This window comes from Oncorhynchus clarkii, chromosome 9 (genome assembly GCF_045791955.1).
Source record: "Oncorhynchus clarkii lewisi isolate Uvic-CL-2024 chromosome 9, UVic_Ocla_1.0, whole genome shotgun sequence".
Classification (NCBI taxonomy): Eukaryota; Metazoa; Chordata; class Actinopteri; order Salmoniformes; family Salmonidae; genus Oncorhynchus; species Oncorhynchus clarkii.
This window is the reverse complement of record NC_092155.1, coordinates 44,868,884-44,887,398: the sequence shown is the minus strand read 5'-3', so window position 1 is coordinate 44,887,398 and position 18,515 is coordinate 44,868,884. Positions and strand designations below refer to the sequence as shown.

The following is an 18,515-nucleotide window of genomic DNA, read 5'->3' as shown; positions in this document are numbered from 1 at the left end:
TCACAGTATGTGATGTCTGAGTACGAGGCTTTTATGTGGTGTGTATGCATCTGTGTATGTTTATATACTACATGACCAAAAGTATGTGGACACCTGCTTGTCGAACATCTCATTCCAACATCATGGGCATTAATATGTTGTTGGTCCCACCTTTGCTGGTATAACAGCTTCCCCTCTTCTGGGAAGGCTTTCCACTAATGTTGGAACATTGTTGCGGTGACTTGCTTCCATTCAGCCACAAGAGCATTAGTGAGGTCGGGCACTGATGTTTTGCGATTAGGGCTGGCTTGCAATCGACATTTCAATGCATCCCAAATGTGTTCGATGTAGTTAAGGTCAGGGCTTTGTGCAGGTCAGTCAAGTTCTTCCATACACCAATCTCGACAAACCATTTCTGTATGGACCTCGCTTTGTGCATGGGGGAATTATCATGCTGAAACAGGACCTTCCCCAAACTGTTGCCACAAATTTGGAAGCACTGAATCGCCTAGAATGTCATTGCATGTTGTAGCATTAAGATTTCCCTTCACTGGAACTAGGGGGCCTAAGCCCGAACCATGAAAAACAGCCCCACCATTATTCCTTTTCCACCAAACTTTACCGCTGGCACTATGCATTGGGGCAGGAAACGTTCTCCCAGCATCCGCCAAACCCAGATTAGTCCGTTTAACTGCCAGATGGTGAAGCGTGATTCATCACTCCAGAGAATGCATTTCCACTGCTCCAGAGTCCAATGGAGGCGAGCTTTACACCACTCCAGCCAACAATTGGCATTACGCATGGTGATCTTAGGCTTGCGTGCGGCTGCTCGGCCATAGAAACGTGTTGGGGAATGTGTTGGGGAAGTGAATTGCTTAATGAACATAGCTGCCTTACTTACCATGGGGCTTGGGTGAGGGCAAGCTGAGTCTCCCTATGACTGACTGCATGAACTCTGATTCCACAGTACCACTTTTCCATAAGCCTCTTTATAGGGTTTAGGTGTTACTCATGACTTTGTCGATATAACCAACAATGGAGCAAATCAGGAAGCTGGTCTATCACAGGGCCATACCCCTAATCCATCTCCTTATTGCTGAGTGCCAAGTAAAGAGGCATTGAGTATTACGTATGACTAGGGATCGAATCCACAAACCTTCCAATCTCAGGTGGCCACCGAGTTGTCCGAAAACACCATAGGAAAACACCAGAGCTACTGAACAGTCCTTAAGTCCTTAGCAGCATAGAGATGGGTAGAGTGTTCACAAAAATAGGAGTGCCCTCTTTCCATCTCTATGTTTAGCATATGTTTGTATATAAAGTGACTTAAAGTTAACATGCAGTATATTCAGTTGCCTATGTGGGATGTAGCCCGGGAATTGAACCCACAACTTTGGTGTTGTGAGCATCGGAACCATCAATCAATCAATTTGCCCAGCCCTTTTCATAGCAACATTGGTAGTTATGTTCTTCACGGTAACCATGGAGAGGAGGAAAGGTGTATGTAGAACAGCATGGCTTTGCGGCCTTGGCGTTGTGGGCGCTAGAGAAAGAGCTCGGCAACCCGGAGAATCAGGAAACAAAGGCTACATATTCATCTCCAATTGACTCCTTGAGGCCAGTCTCTGCCCCTACCCCTCCCTCACCCCCCTCTGTATCCAGGGATGTGTTAGTAGCAAAGGCCCTCTCAGTGACACTGAGCACTGGATTATGGGGGATCTCTACACACACACAATACTTTGAGTAATCTTGTCACCGTGGCATATCCACAAGGCATTTGTATCTCTCACAATTGCAGTGAAATAACTGGGTCTTCTGCTGTAGCTGCAGTTATAGGACTTCACTATCAGATCTCTTTTTCAACCAGAAGATAGCAGAAAGCTGCTCTTGGACCCGGAGTTGTTCATCCTCGCTTTGATCTGAACACATGGGACACTATCCTAGCAGTCTGTTGAGAAGTCTGCGGAGAATCAATGTGTTTCCATTTATATACTGTGAGATATATGATGTCAAATCAACCATAGAAACCCATACATAGAAACCTTTTGCTAATAGTATTTCACAGGACTCTGGTCAAAACGAGTTCACTATATAGGGAACAGGGTGTTGTTTGGGATGGAGAATCTCCAGTTCATGCTATTCCTCTTCTCCTTCTGTCACAGCACAGGTCAGTAAAGTCATTTTTCACAGCCTAACATGTTCTCTTTTTTTGACAGAAACCTGGGCAAGTCTGGATTGAGGGTGTCCTGCCTGGGATTAGGTGAGTGTGATGATCCATTCAATTGAACTCAAATGTCATGTTCATTGTCCTGGTAGGAAATGCATTGTGCAGTCAGGAGTTACAAAAGATACAACGTATGTTCACCACATTCTCTGCAGACAATGGACTTCCGAATATGCATGGCTGCTCGCGTACACACACACACACACACACGCACTCATAGGCGCGGTTTCCCGGACACTGATTAAAACTAGTCCTGGGGTAACAAGCAAACGAAAGGGAGAATCTCCATGGGAAATTATTTGAAGTTCAGGACTAGGTTTAATCTGGGTCCGAGAAACCACTCCATAGGGTTCTGACACTCTCTATTCTCCACAGGCACATGGGTTACCTTCGGAGGACAGATCACAGATGAGGTAGGCGGAGACTCCATACTCACAACATCCATTGTCCATGTCCACAGTGTATGTGACGTAGTGGAGTCAATATGTGCGATATTAGGGTGACATCCTAATTCAACCATGAATCTAGCTGTCAATATCCAGTTTAGCTGCTTGATTGATTATTATTTTAATTAAAATCACATTTTAGGTGTAGACTAACAGTGAAAATTCTTTCTTACGGGTCATTTTCCAACAATGCAGAGTTAAAGATAAAGATACAAATAAAATGTAAAATAGAAATAGTGACATGAGGTAATGTATAAATACACAGTGAATAACGACTAACAATAATTAGTAAAAACAACGTGGTTATATACAGGGAGTACCAGTACCGAGTCAAGGTTATTGGGGTACGAGGTCATTGAGGTAGATATGTACTGTGCATATAGGTAGGGGTAAAGTGACTAGGCACTTAACAAGGATAGATAATAGACAGTAGCAGCAGCATATGTGGCGAGTGTTAAAATGTGTGTGTGGCGTCAGTATGTATGTGTGCACAGCGCATGCTATCCATGTGTCATTGCTTTATGCTAATCAACTAAAGCCTTTTCACTTTTCAGACCTTCTATTAGACAGACACCTATGTCATCTCTCTCTCTCTCTCTCTCTCTCTCTCTCTCTCTCTCTCTCTCTCTCTGTAGATGGCGGAAGAAATAATGACATTGGCATATGAGAACGGGATCAATCTGTTTGACACAGCGGAGGTCTACGCTGCAGGGAAGTGAGTGCACACACGCACTCATGCACGCATGTGCAGGCACACATGCACACACACACGCATACACACCACACACACACATCCACTCTTCCATTCCATCTCCGTCTGTTTTACTGGGCCTCAGTGGCTAACCACTTTGAGGTCACTGTAGCTTCAGAGTGTGGTTGAACTCCCATCCCCTCCAACTGCATAAGAACATCTTCAACTGCATTACGTGTGTGTGTGTGTGTGTGTGTGTGTATGTGTGTGAAATTATAACACTCACACACCGCTAATAACACTCACAAACCACATACAGTACACACACCACAAATACACACTAACAAAGCTGTGTTTGATAAGAGCTGTCACATAGAGGAAGATGTGCTTGATGGGAAATGATAAGAGCCATTCATGGAGAACACATTGGTCCTTGGGGCAAAGATGTAACATCTGTCAACAGCCAGAGAGATGCATCGTCCTCGACCCAATCCTCCCTCTATCCTTCCCTTTCACATGCTGAGAATGTCCGTTTGGAGAGAGAAAGAGAGAGCGCGAGAGAGAGAGAGCGAGAGACTGAAAAAAGTCTGAAAAAGCGATAGGCAGAGCATTATTCTCTGCTGTCACGTTTCAGTAAATCGCCTGCTTCATTAGCCTTGACCTCATAGACCAGAAGTCTCCACTGCTCTCCTATTTCACAAATTGTGCTCAGTACTTCCCTCATGCACCATGTGTCAATAACATCCAAAGAATGGTATTCATTAAACTTCCCATGGTTGTAAGAATGTGTTGTTCTTCTCTTGCAGGGCAGAGGTCGTATTGGGAAACATCATCAAGAAGAAAGGTTGGAGGTGCGTAGAGTTTAATGGGATTTCTGTTGTCGTCCAGAGCCATTTTCACACATGCCCCAGTGTGTGTGTGTGTGTGTGTGTGTGTGTGCGTGTGAAATTAGTGCTAATGCCATCTATGCTGGAAATTATAAAATATATATACAGTGCCTTGCGAAAGTATTCGGCCCCCTTGAACTTTGCGACCTTTTGCCACATTTCAGGCTTCAAACATAAAGATATAAAACTGTATTTTTTTGTGAAGAATCAACAACAAGTGGGACACAATCATGAAGTGGAACGACATTTATTGGATATTTCAAACTTTTTTAACAAATCAAAAACTGAAAAATTGGGCGTGCAAAATTATTCAGCCCCCTTAAGTTAATACTTTGTAGCGCCACCTTTTGCTGCGATTACAGCTGTAAGTCGCTTGGGGTATGTCTCTATCAGTTTTGCACATCGAGAGACTGACATTTTTTCCCATTCCTCCTTGCAAAACAGCTCGAGCTCAGTGAGGTTGGATGGAGAGCATTTGTGAACAGCAGTTTTCAGTTCTTTCCACAGATTCTCAATTGGATTCAGGTCTGGACTTTGACTTGGCCATTCTAACACCTGGATATGTTTATTTTTGAACCATTCCATTGTAGATTTTGCTTTATGTTTTGGATCATTGTCTTGTTGGAAGACAAATCTCCGTCCCAGTCTCAGGTCTTTTGCAGACTACATCAGGTTTTCTTCCAGAATGGTCCTGTATTTGGCTCCATCCATCTTCCCATCAATTTTAACCATCTTCCCTGTCCCTGCTGAAGAAAAGCAGGCCCAAACCATGATGCTGCCACCACCATGTTTGACAGTGGGGATGGTGTGTTCAGCTGTGTTGCTTTTACGCCAACCATAACGTTTTGCATTGTTGCCAAAAAGTTCAATTTTGGTTTCATCTGACCAGAGCACCTTCTTCCACATGTTTGGTGTGTCTCCCAGGTGGCTTGTGGCAAACTTTAAACTACACTTTTTATGGATATCTTTAAGAAATGGCTTTCTTCTTGCCACTCTTCCATAAAGGCCAGATTTGTGCAATATACGACTGATTGTTGTCCTATGGACAGAGTCTCCCACCTCAGCTGTAGATCTCTGCAGTTCATCCAGAGTGATCATGGGCCTCTTGGCTGCATCTCTGATCAGTCTTCTCCTTGTATGAGCTGAAAGTTTAGAGGGACGGCCAGGTCTTGGTAGATTTGCAGAGGTCTGATACTCCTTCCATTTCAATATTATCGCTTGCACAGTGCTCCTTGGGATGTTTAAAGCTTGGGAAATCTTTTTGTATCCAAATCCGGCTTTAAACTTCTTCACAACAGTATCTCGGACCTGCCTGGTGTGTTCCTTGTTCTTCATGATGCTCTCTGCGCTTTTAACGGACCTCTGAGACTATCACAGTGCAGGTGCATTTATACGGAGACTTGATTACACACAGGTGGATTGTATTTATCATCATTAGTCATTTAGGTCAACATTGGATCATTCAGAGATCCTCACTGAACTTCTGGAGAGAGTTTGCTGCACTGAAAGTAAAGGGGCTGAATAATTTTGCACGCACAATTTTTCAGTTTTTGATTTGTTAAAAAAGTTTGAAATATCCAATAAATGTCGTTCCACTTCATGATTGTGTCCCACTTGTTGTTGATTCTTCACAAAACAATACAGTTTTATATCTTTATGTTTGAAGCCTGAAATGTGGCAAAAGGTCGCAAAGTTCAAGGGGGCCGAATACTTTCGCACGGCACTGTATATTTTTGTTTTATGAGCATGGCCTTATTTCTATTACAGCATATTGGATGACTGTCTTTCATATTCCATTCACCCAGCTCAATATAACATCCATAGGTTTAGGCTGCTACATGATCCAAAAATAGGTCCTGTACCCATCATGAGGTTGCTACAACCTAGCTTATGAATGAAAGTTTACAACGTAGGTGCACAGGTCAAGAGAAAAATTTGAGTAATCAAGGTGACAGACAGTGACACATTCAACACCACCTTGCACACTCTTGCCTGCATCTAGCTGATCTAGGTTCTAATCATTAGTCCAGCTGTTGCAAATGAGAGTTCCTATTGGACAAATTAATGTATGTTTATCCCCGTTTTGTTCTGTTTGCTTCCATTTAAGAAACTTTTTCAATAGATTTGGCGGAATGAATACATCCCTGATCACAAGCAAACACAATTCACTTTCATAGCAGCCACATCTGAACAGCATGATCACTTTACGCATTGTATAATTCCTTCTCGCATCTACGTGTTCTCCTCCTCTTACCTTTTCCCTTTGCTTGTGGACTTCAGTGCTGGTCTGTGACCAGGTGAAAAAACATTTCCAAGCCAATCATTCATATCATAACTGCTAAACGCTACTCACAGCCTACATCGTTGTCACCATATTAGCTAACATCTTAGACAACATACAGTGCTTTGCAAAAGTATTCACCCCCTTGGCGTTTTTCCTATTTTGTTTCATTACAACCTGTCATTTAAATAGATTTTTATTTGGATTTCATGTAATGGATATACACAAAATAGTCCAAATTAGTGAAGTGAAATGAAAAATTCTTCAAAAAATTAAAAACAGAAAGGTGGTGCGTGCAAATGTATTCACCCCTTTTTCTATGAAGCCCCTAAATAATATCTGGTGCAAACAATTACCTTCAGAAGTCACATAATTCGTTAAATAAAGTCCACCTGTGTGCAATCTAAGTGTCACATGATCTGTCACATAATGTCAGTATATATACACCGGTTCTGAAAGGCCCCAGGATCTGCAACACCACTAAGCAAGGTGCACCACCAAGCAAGCGGCACTATGAAGACCAAGGATCTCCTCAAACAGGTCAGGGACAAAGTTGTGGAGAAGTACAGATCAGGGTTGGGTTATAAAAAATATCCGAATCTTTGAGCATCCCACGGATGTTAAAAAATGGAAAGAATATGGCACCACAACAAACCTGCCAAGAGAGGGCCGTCCACCAAAACTCACAGACCAGGCAAGGAGGGCATTAATCAGAGAGGCAACAAAGAGACCAAAGATAACCCTGAAGGAACTGCAAAGCTCCACAGGGGCGATTGGAGTATCTGTCCATAGGACCACTTTAAGTCGTACACTCCACAGAGCTGGGCTTTACGGAAGAGTGGCCAGAAAAAAGCCATTGCTTAAAGAAAAAAATAAGCAAACACATTTGGTGTTCACCAAAAAGAATGTGGGAGACTCCCCAAACATATGGAAGAAGGTACTCTGGTCAGACGAGATTCAATTTGAGCTTTTTGGCAATCAAGGAAAACGCTATGTCTGGCGCAAACCCAACACCTCTCATCACCCCGAGAACACCATCCCCACAGTGAAGCATGGTGGCGGCAGCATCATGCTGTGGGGATGTTTTTCATTGGCAGGGACTGGGAAACTGGTCAGAATTGAAGAAATGATGGATGGCGCTAAATACAGGGACATTTTTGAGGGAAACCTGTTTCAGTCTTCCAGAGATTTGAGAGTGTGATGGAGGTTTACCTTCCAGCAGGACAATGACCCTAAGCATACTGCTAAAGCAACACTTGAGTGGTTTAATGGGAAATATTTAAATGTATTGGAATGGCTTCGTCAAAGCCCAGACCTCAATCCAATTGAGAATCTGTGGAATGACTTAAAGATTGCTGTACACCAGCGGAATCATTCCAGCTTGAAGGAGCTGGATCAGTTTTGCCTTGAAGAATTGGCAAAAATCCCAGTGGCTAGATGTGCCAAGCTTATAGAGACATACCCCAAGAGACTTGCAGCTGTAATTTCTGCAAAAGGTGTCTCTACAAAGTATTGACTTTGGGGGAGGTGAAAAGTTATGCACAAGTTTTCATTTTTTTGTCTTATTTCTTGTTTGTTTCACAATAAAAAATATTTTGCATCTTCAAAGCGGTAGGCTTGTTGTGTAAATCAAATCATACAAACCCCCCCCCAAAATAAATGTTAATTACAGGTTGTTAGGCAACAAAATAGTAAAGGGGGTGAATACTTTTGCAAGCCACTGTAGCTTCTAGAACTAACGAATTAGTAAACCTGTTAGCTACAGTCATGCAGGACAGTCAGCAAGCAGATTAGCAGTTACACCGACGGGCCCTGTTGGCAAGAAATCAATAAAACCAAAAGCTTACCTTGACTTGGATAAGTTCCAGTGTTGGAGAGCCATAGCCAGCTAGGTAACATAGCATCCCTCTCTGTTTGAGCCAGGTATTTGGTAGGCTAAACTAGCTAGCTGCATTCGCTAGCTAAGCAAGTGAAAGTGAAAAAAATACAACAACATATAGCTAGCTCTCTTTTTTTTTTATTTTACCTTTATTTAACCAGGTAGGCAAGTTGAGAACAAGTTCTCATTTACAATTGCGACCTGGCCAAGATAAAGCAAAGCAGTTCGACAGATACAACGACACAGAGTTACACATGGAGTAAAACAAACATACAGTCAATAATACAGTATAAACAAGTCTATATACGATGTGAGCAAATGAGGTGGGAAGGGAGGTAAAGGCAAAAAAAAGGCCATGGTGGCAAAGTAAATACAAAATAGCAAGTAAAACACTGGAATGGTAGATTTGCAATGGAAGAATGTGCAAAGTAGAAATACAAATAATGGGTTGCAAAGGAGCAAAATAAATAAATACATTAAATACAGTAGGGAAAGAGGTAGTTGTTTGTTTGTTTCTCTTTCTTGCTTCTCCTTCATTTTTGAAGAAATTAATTTGTTCAAAACTGTTCAACAATTGTCTTTCTCTCTCTCTTTGAGTCAACTAGTCATCACATTGTATGCACTGCAGTGCTAGCTAGCTGTAGCTTATGCTTTCAGAACTAGATTCATTCTCTGATCCTTTGATTGGGTTAATTAACATAAACACACAGCCTACAAGCCACTGATGCAGACCTTTGGAACATTTACATTTTAAAAAGTCTAATAAAGGCATGTAATATAGCCTACACCTTCACAATAAATCCATTATTTATTTTATTATTATTCGACCATGCTGGTCATTTATGAACATTTGAACATCTTGGCCATGTTCTGTTATAATCTCCACCCGGAACAGCCAGAAGAGGACTGGCCACCCCACATAGCCTGGTTCCTCTCTAGGTTTCTTCCTAGGTTTTGGCCTTTCTAGGGAGTTTTACCTAGCCACCGTGCTTCTACACCTGCATTGCCTGCTGTTTGGGGTTTTAGGCTGGGTTTCTGTACAGCACTTTGAGATATCAGCTGATGTACGAAGGGCTATATAAATACATTTGATTTGATTTTAGACAGGTCTAAAGAAACATGATATGAAGAAAATGTAGTCTATTTCAGAAGAACAGAATAGCATACTCTGAGTTGTCCTTATGTTAGGTCCTGATCTGGCTATGCCATATGGCTGTGGGCTACACTAGTTCATTTAGCCACAAGATTAGCTTAGAATTCCATGGCATTATTTTATATTCATTTATAGTATGAACAATACAATTGAACAAAGCTGAATAAAATATAAATTATATTTTCTCCAAACGATTGGAGGGAGTGAGCACATGCATTCTGTGTTGAGAGGTTAACAAACAAATAGGTATTCCTATATGCTTACTTTATAGTTAATAATGTAACTTTAGTTGTTCTACAAACGTTGGGCTCTATGCTTTGATTTTTAATACATTGTAAGGCTGCATGATGCGACTCTAATGATTATTTTGAAAAAAGTTGCTTGAAAGGCATGAGCTCTGCTTAGTTTTTTTGTGCAGGCTGTACACGCATCTTCAGTCTCTCATTCACAATTTGAGAAGCACTTGATAATGGCTTGAATTTCCCGGCGGCATCCACTTTGTGTGGCCATAATGCACCCTAAAAAAAAAACATGCCTTTTGCAGCCATTCTCCCTGAGTGCTGCCTGCTCCGAAGCACCTCTCATCTCACTCACACTGCTCTCCTTCATGTGATCGGGTCTTTCTCAAAAGCTACAAGTGAAGACAGACGCATCCGGGATGCAACTGCACGCGTCCCTATCCAATTCCGAGGTGCATATTGAAGATATTGGAAGAACTGTCCACATTTACTTTTCGTCAGCAACAAAAAGATGAGGCCTAACAAACAGCAAAAGCACCCATGTCAATCTACTATCCCCCATAGTACAAAAGTAGAGATATTATTTTCTGTGCGAGAAATAAATATTCCAAACATAGTCTGGTACAGTTGTGGGATGCGATAGATCCCAAATAAATACAACCACAACCATGAGGCTGATGCAACAGATCAGAACGTTTAACTTTAAATGTTAATAAACTATTAGGCTATTTCTTCACATTTATAAGCGCAGCAATACGCACATGGTAGTAGACTATAAGCACAAATGTTCCATTAGCGGAAAACACCATTATCAAAAGTGATGCAAATGCAATTATGCATGTAATGCTTTTATTATAAAGGTGCATTTTTATGGTTAAAATAATCTTCCCCAAACCTCAAACTCACGCGCTGCGTATGTATGCCAGTTAGGCTCTACACCCGTTGTAAATCAGATTAATGTGCTTCATTTGAAGACATTATTTGTCCACTTTAGTTGTGATATAAACCTTATCAAAACATATAGGCCTATGGGCTAGGCTACATGAGGTGTGCGACTATGATTACAAAGTCATACAAAAAGGCCATTGTTTCTTGCTTTAAGCTGGGCATAATTGACAAGTGATAATATATCATTCATAAGTGATAAGCTAATATTGTCACCCCTCAGACTATTCTTGATTTAACATATATTCTTGATTTAACATAAATTTTTTACATATATTAAAAAATACATGTGTGAAATTCGTTTTGATTTAGAAAGGTGCATGATAATTGTCCAATCTCAAAACGGGCAGGGGAAAAAATACATGTCATCTCTGCACTTACAGTGCCTTCTGAAAGTATTCAGACCCATTGACTTTTTTCCACATTTTGTTGCATTAGATATATTCTAAAATGAATTAAATAAATAAAAATCCTCAACAATCTACACCCAATAATATTGACAAAGTGAAAATTGGTTTTTAGAAATGTTTGCAAATGTATTAAAGATAAAAAGAAAAACAGATACCTTATTTACATAAGTATTCAGACCCTTTGCTATGAGACATAAAATTGAGCTCAGGTGCATCCTGTTTCCATTGATCATCCTTGAGATGTTTCTACAACTTGATTGGAGTCCGCCTGTGGTAATTTCAATTAATTGGACATGATTTGGAAAGGCAAACACCTGTCTATATAAGGTTCCACAGTTGACAGTACATGTCAGAGCAAAAACCAAGCCATGAGGACAAAGGAATTGTCTGTAGAGCTCCGAGACAGGCATGTGTCGAGGCACAGATCTGGGGAAGGGTACCAAAAAATGTCTGCGGCATTGAAGGTCCCCAAGAACACAGTGGCCTCCATCATTGGAAGAAGTCTGCCTAGAGCTGGCCGCCCGGCCAAACTGAGCAATCGGAGGAGAATGGCCTTGGTCAGGGAGGTGACCAATAACCCTATGGTCAGTCTGACAGAGCTCTAGAGTTCCTCTGCGGAGATGGGAGAACCTTCCAGAAGGACAACCATCTCTGCAGCACTCCCCCAATCAGGCTTTTATGGTAGAGTGGCCAGACTGAAGCCACTCCTCAGTAACATGCACATGACAGCCCACTTGGAGTATGCCAAAAGGCACCTAAAGACTCTCAGACCATGAGAAACAAGATTCTCTGGTCTGATGAAACCAAGATTGAACTCTTTGGCCTGAATGCCAAGCGTCACTTCTCGAGGAAACCTGGTGGTGGCAGCATCATGCTGTGGGGATGTTTTTCAGCTGCAGGGACTGGGAGACTAGTCAGGATCGAGGCAAAGATGAATGGAGCAAATTACAGAGAGAGCCTTGATAAAAACCTGCTCCAGAGAGCTCAGGACCTCAGACTGGGGCGAAAGTTCACCTTTCTACAGGACAACGACCCTAAGCACACAGCCAAGACAACGCAGGAGTGGCATCGGGACAAGTCTCTGAATGTCCTTGAGTGCCCCAGCCAGAGCCCGGACTTGAACCCAATCGAACATCTCTGGAGAGACCTGAAAATAGCTGTGCATCAACGCTCCCCAACAAACCTGACAGAGCTTGAGAGGATCTGCAGAGAAGAAGGGAGAAACTCCCCAAATACAGGTGTGCCAAGCTTGGAGCGTCATATCCAAGAAGACTCGAAGCTGTAATCGCTGCTAAAGGTGCTTCAACAAAGTACTGAGTAAAGCATCTGAATACTTATGTGAATTTTTTTTTTAAATGGGGGGGTCAACTAACTGAAACATTGGTTTAAATTCCACTGAACACATTGTCTTGAGCATACAGGAACACCATTGTCTAGTTCGCTGCACCTGTCAAATCTCTCTCTCGAATTTCAAAAATGTTCCGTCTCAGCAGCTATACTCACTCTTTTTAAGTGAAGATGGAGGAGATTGCTAGTGGCCAGACTTGTTTGTTACTCCTGTATTTTTGTTATTTTATGAATGGTGAAGTGCACTTAATGCTAGCAATCTAGCCTGCAGGGTATGCCGGGTAGTCAATGGCATTGGATGGGATCGCTGAGGGGAAACAAACATGCTTCTCCCCCACTTCTGAAGAAGTACCCTGCTAAAGCCCACAGCCCTTCTCCTGTTTGATTATCATCAGAGGCAGCAGCAGGAATCAAGGTTTTCCTAAAAAGTGCTATTTATTAGTTGCTTTTTATTTGTTTACATAATCAGTTACATAATCAGCCAACAATTACTATTAATTAATTACTGCAAGTAAAAAAAATAACACACCAGATGAAATAGGTTCAGAATGAATTGTTTTTCTGTCAAATCGTCATTGGGGCCAAGGGGACTTAAGTGCAGAAGAATTATAATTAAATCATTCTGAAGAATTATAACATAATGCACTGGATCTCCCATTTTCAAGTCAGAATGCTCACCATGCACCTTTCCCTCATACACTTCTCTCTCCTTACAGGCGCTCTACTTTGGTCATCACCACCAAGATATTCTGGGGAGGAAAGTACGTATTACACTTTTTAAAAACCTTTTTCTTTATGTGTGTGTGTGTGTGTGTGTGTGTGTGTGTGTGTGTGTGTGTGTGTGCGCGTGTGTGTGTTAGAGGCAGTATTGAGGCTGTATGACTCTTAATTGTTTTCCTATGAGGAAACGGGGTCGATCCCCTCCTATGAGAATGCCCTTTCACTGAGGATCAATTAAAAGGGCATTCATTAGTAGCTGCTTATAAATAAATGAATGATATGTACCCACTGATTCTTGAAGAATATAACATATAAATGCCTCATGAGTATCAGGTATCAAGGTAAGACCCAAGTGTAGACTATGTGAAGTAACAATGTTTATTGTAACAGCAGGGGCAGGCAAATGACAGGTCAAGGCTGACAGGGGTCGATAATCCAGAGTAGGAGCAAAGGTACAGGATGACAGGCAGGCTCAGGGTCAGGGACAGGCAGAGTTCGGTAATCCAGAGGTGGAGCAAAGGTACAGGACGGCGGGCAGGCTTACAGTCAGGGACAGGCAGGTGGGTACAAGGTCAGGACAGGCAAGGGTCAAACGCCAGGGGGACAAGAAAAAGAGAGGCTGAGAAAAGACAATAGCTGACAGGACAAACAAGATGAACTGGCACAGACAGACAGAAAACACAGGTATAAATTCCCAGAGGATAAGTGGGGAAGATGGGCGACACCTGGAGGGGGTGGAGACAAGTACAAAGATAGGTGAAACATATCAGGGCGTGACAGTACACCCCTCCCTCTAGGGATGCCACATGGTGTTCCACCTGGGCGGATACTTGGTTGACTGTGGTGCCGGCGGGGAAAGTCGGCGATAATGGAAGGGTCCAGGATGTCTTTAGCGGGAACCAAGCACCTCTCCTCCGGGCCATAACCCTCCCAGTCAACCAGGTTCTGGAAACCACTGCCCCCGTGGTCAAACCCTCAGGAGGCGTCTCACCGTGTACGCTGGCTGGCCATCGATGACACGGGGAGAGGGATGGGCCTAGAAACAGAAAACAAGGGGGAGTCAGACATGGTTTTGACTCTAGACACAGAAAAGGTAGGACAAATACAGAGGGTACGGAGCAACAGAGGATGAACAACAGAGGGGCTAATGATCTTGGAGCGGGGGGAAAGGTCTCGGCTTCCGGGGGTGTAGCCGCGGCACTATAGCGACGTGCCAGCGCCTCAGGCTTGAACTTCTTGGATACCGGTTGGTGCTGTGGAAGCGAAGTGGCCCGGAACTTACTAAACCCCTCACGGAGGAAGACGGGAAGACGTCCCGGGGCAGGCAGAGCTGACTTCAGGCAATGAGTGTGGCAGGACGGGCTCCAGCCCACGGTGGCACCAGTAGCCCAGTCAATTGAGAGATTGTGCTACCTGGAGCCAAGAGAATCCCAATACCATGGGAACTAGCAGAAATTGTATCGTCTCGCTGTGGTTCCCCGACACTCGTAGGTTGATGGAGTGGTTTGGTGGGTGACCTGGCCTATAGAGCGCTCGTCCAGCGCCCTAACACCCATGGGAATGGAGAGGGGTTGAGTGGGGATACCCAGGTCGGACGCCAGGGCAACGTCCATGAGACTCACATCGGCCCCTGAGTTGATGAGTACCTGGAGAGACTTGGACTGGTCGCCCCACAACAGGGTGGCATGGAGAGGGGGGCGAGTAAGGAGAGAAGAACAATTATCTTTAAGACCCACTAGTGTACTCACTCCAACAGATGAGCTAGGTCTCTTGAAGGGACAGGTAGACACAAAATGACCGGCAGTACCGCAATACAGACAACTCTAGGTCACAAGTCTGCGTACGCTTTCGGCTGGAGACAGCCTAGACCTGCCGAGCTGCATCAGCTCGGGAAGAGGTGAATCGGCAGTCTCCGGAGGCTCTTGGAGGGACTCGGGTAGGCTCGGATCCTCTCGGGGACGTAGACAACGGGGACTTCCAGAGTTCATCAGCTGCAAGGTGGGATCCCTGTGTGAGTGATTGGGACTGCAATCGTACCTCTTCCGCAATCGGACCTCTACGTTCCTGTAGCCGACCATCAATCCGGATGATTAAAGCGATGAGTGAGTCGAGATCTGTTGGTAGTTCTCGGGCTTCCAGCTCATCCTTTATCTCTTCCGATAATATGGGAACTTGTCGAACAGTGGTTCCAGGTACCCTCCGCTGCTAGCATGCGGAACTCCATCGCATAGTCTGCAACACTGAGGGTGTCCTGCCGAAGCTGGAGAACTTCCGGGCAGCCTCTCTCCCGGACAACGGAGCCTCAAACTTTTCTCACCTCTGCCACAAATACCTCCAGACTGAGGCAGATGGCGGATTGTTTCTCCAACACCGCCGTGGCCCAGGGAAGTGCCCTCCCGGACATCAGCGTAATAATGTACGCTACATTCGAGTGGTCTGAGGGGAACGAAGAAGGCTGTAGCTCAAACGAGGGAGCACTGGGAGAGAAAGGCCCGGCAGGTTCTGGAATCTCTATCGTAGCGCTCCGGGGGAGGTTAGCGGGGTTCCCGGGAAACCGGGGTGACGGCGCTGCTACCAGCCGAGTTAGAGGGGCTGGGGGGTTACTGTTGTGGTAGGCTGCCTAGTAGGCAACCCACGGAATTTCTCCCGCAATGCGTCCAAGACTAGGTCGTATCGTTCAGCCACGGCCTGGAATCCTTCCATCAGACCACAAAGCAACTCCTCGTGCCTACCAATGGTGGCTCCTTCGGAGGAGATGGCGTTGCAGAGCTGGACCAAGTCTACTGGGTCAGTCATGGCCAGTTTGTACTATCAGGTATCAAGGTAAGACCCAAATGCAGACTGTGTGAAGTAACAATGTTTATTGTAACAACAAAGGCAGGCAAACGACAGGTCAAGGCAGGCAGGGGTCGATAATCCAGCGTAGGAGCAAAGGTACAAGATGGCAGGCAGGCTCAGGGACAGGCAGAGTGGTCAGGCGGGTGGGTACAGGGTCAGGACAGGCAAGGATCAAAAATGAGAAAAAGAGAGGCTGGGAAAAGACAGTAGCTGACAGGACAAAGGCTGCTAAGCTTGACAAACAAGACAAACTGGCACGTACAGACAGAAAACACAGGTATAAATACCCAGAGGATAAGTGGGGAAGATGGACGAGGGGGTGGAGACAAGCACATGGTCAGGTGAAACAGATCAGGGCTTGACAAGAGCTTGGTTCAACTGTCGTACCCCATCAGAACTCAAAATATAAGCTTGTTTCACTTGAATGTTTGTAAAAAAATAAAAAAAAATTAAGTAAATGTAAACAACCACTGTATAGCCTAAAAACATGGATAAAACTATAATTTTGATAACATGGATAGTCAGTCCTTGCATCCATAGCGTGGTCTATTGATTTGAAAGTGGTTAGATTTCTCCAGCCCATCCCTCAGGTTTTACTGAAACAGTTGCAGGGAGAACACTTAGTCAATGTTTTAATTAAGAATTGCTGCTTTAATGGTCTTGCCTAGCACTGACAGGAGGCACCAATTCAACTTTAGTACGTTTCTGTCTTGCATCATAGAGATGGATAGAGGGCACCTGCTGCACCTGCTAAAACATGCTGTGTGTCAAGTGTGCCCTCTATCTATCTCTATGTCTCACATTCAACCCACCAATATGGATTGAATACAGTGAACATCTGTACTGTATCAGTTACAGTATGACATGTGAAACTGTGAATTGTAGCACGGAGTTGTTAAACGTCATGATTTTATATCCTGACAAGGGCATTTGTTGTTTGCTTATCAGAGCAGAAACAGAAAGAGGGTTGTCCAGAAAACATATCATCGAAGGTAAGCCATTTTAAGCCACTTTTATACGGAGTTATTATTACATGTACAGTGTGGTAGCCTATATACTTGCAGGATATCAATATGACATTTGGATCCAATCCAGTCATTCACTACATTCAGTACATCCTGTATATACAGTGCATAAATGAGAGCATTAAAAACAAACAGGATTCTGGCTTTAATGTAAAGTATTACCGTTATCTTGATGGTCTTTGCCCTATATAATGCAGGACTAAGGGCATCGCTAGACCGACTGCAGCTAGAGTATGTGGATGTCGTTTTCGCAAACAGACCAGACCCCAACACACCTATGGAAGGTAGGCAGCACTCTTCTTTGAATGCTGTTTGTTTACATTCATCTGTGGTATGTTCAGTGCTGCGTATCTGCTGCACCGTGACATATTCATGTCATAAACAGACCACCTTGCATCCAGTGGTGCAGCAGTGCAGTAATAATGTTCGGTCAGGCTAGAGTCTCATTCGTACATATTATCTACAGACAGATAAATGGCTCTATGGTTTGGACCTTAAGGTTACATTTACTTTTATTGGGTACATAAGTTTTTCGAATCCTAGATGTAGAGATAGGACACAGTTGACAGCTCAAACATCCTCTTTGCATACCAACTGCAGTAATATATGATTGTCTAAACCCAAACCTACCGAACAGGGGCATGGGCAATGGATGACACATTTCTATTCCTGTCACTGATTGAAATGGTCAGTAAAGCATTGTGAACTTTGAACTTGAGCTCAGTCAGTGCATGATGGGGCTCGCTGTCTTGGGCTGTGGCTCCCACCCGGCAGGCCCTTATGTATACTTCCAGATGTCATTCATTCACAGACTGGTCAGCGTCTTCACTCTCTTTGTTTTTGTCACCAGGAGACCCATTTCACACCTCAAAGTCCAAGACATTCATCATAGAAGGTACATGGTACCCTTAGTCAAAACAAAGTGTTCAATCAAACACCCCTTTAAACGAAAGGCATTTTATGGCAGTGACTTGATAAAAGTAGTCCTCCCTCTGTTTTCCTACCATTCAAAACCCCCTTTAAATCCATAAAATGTTGGACTTTTCGTAGTGCTAGCACAAAAGGGTGGTCTACTGTAGTAGATTGATTGAGTGTTTGATTCATATTTGATAACGTTACATCTTGTAAGTACATTTTGGAGAAATTCACAGAATTTCATGGATCCCTCAATCATTGTAAAAAAAACAAAAAATCCGTAACTTGTTTCCTTTCTCATTTTCACTTCAAAGCTTTTTTTCCCTCATGTTTTCACCATTAATTCATGAGTATAACCGATATGTTTAGTTGACAGAAATAAATAAACTGTTTCTGGGCTCATAATGCCAATAATGCCAATGTGGGCAGTTTCAGTCGTCTTGAAAAGGCAATTTCCACTTTTTGTTGTTGGAAGAAATGACACTTAATGATGTCCATTCTCTCCCCGACTGACAATTGTAACCAAAATATGATGT

At 43.5% G+C, this 18,515-nt stretch overlaps 1 protein-coding gene across 5 annotated transcripts in view; it reads left to right on the top strand.

Moving 5' to 3' along the window:
* LOC139416394 (voltage-gated potassium channel subunit beta-2-like) overlaps positions 1 to 18,515 on the top strand; it is a 112,193-nt gene that overhangs the window by 77,298 nt on the left and 16,380 nt on the right. For 3 of the 5 annotated variants that reach the window (XM_071164966.1, XM_071164969.1, XM_071164968.1), the window contains 7 exons: positions 2,196 to 2,239; positions 2,579 to 2,616; positions 3,285 to 3,364; positions 4,147 to 4,191; positions 13,198 to 13,242; positions 16,988 to 17,031; positions 17,262 to 17,348. In XM_071164966.1, coding sequence (XP_071021067.1) covers positions 2,196 to 2,239; positions 2,579 to 2,616; positions 3,285 to 3,364; positions 4,147 to 4,191; positions 13,198 to 13,242; positions 16,988 to 17,031; positions 17,262 to 17,348 — 383 coding nt within the window. Of the gene's footprint in view, positions 1 to 2,195; positions 2,240 to 2,578; positions 2,617 to 3,284; positions 3,365 to 4,146; positions 4,192 to 13,197; positions 13,243 to 16,987; positions 17,032 to 17,261; positions 17,349 to 17,914; positions 17,960 to 18,515 lie in introns of all 5 variants that reach the window. The other 2 variants (XM_071164965.1, XM_071164967.1) reach the window with 1 other exon arrangement.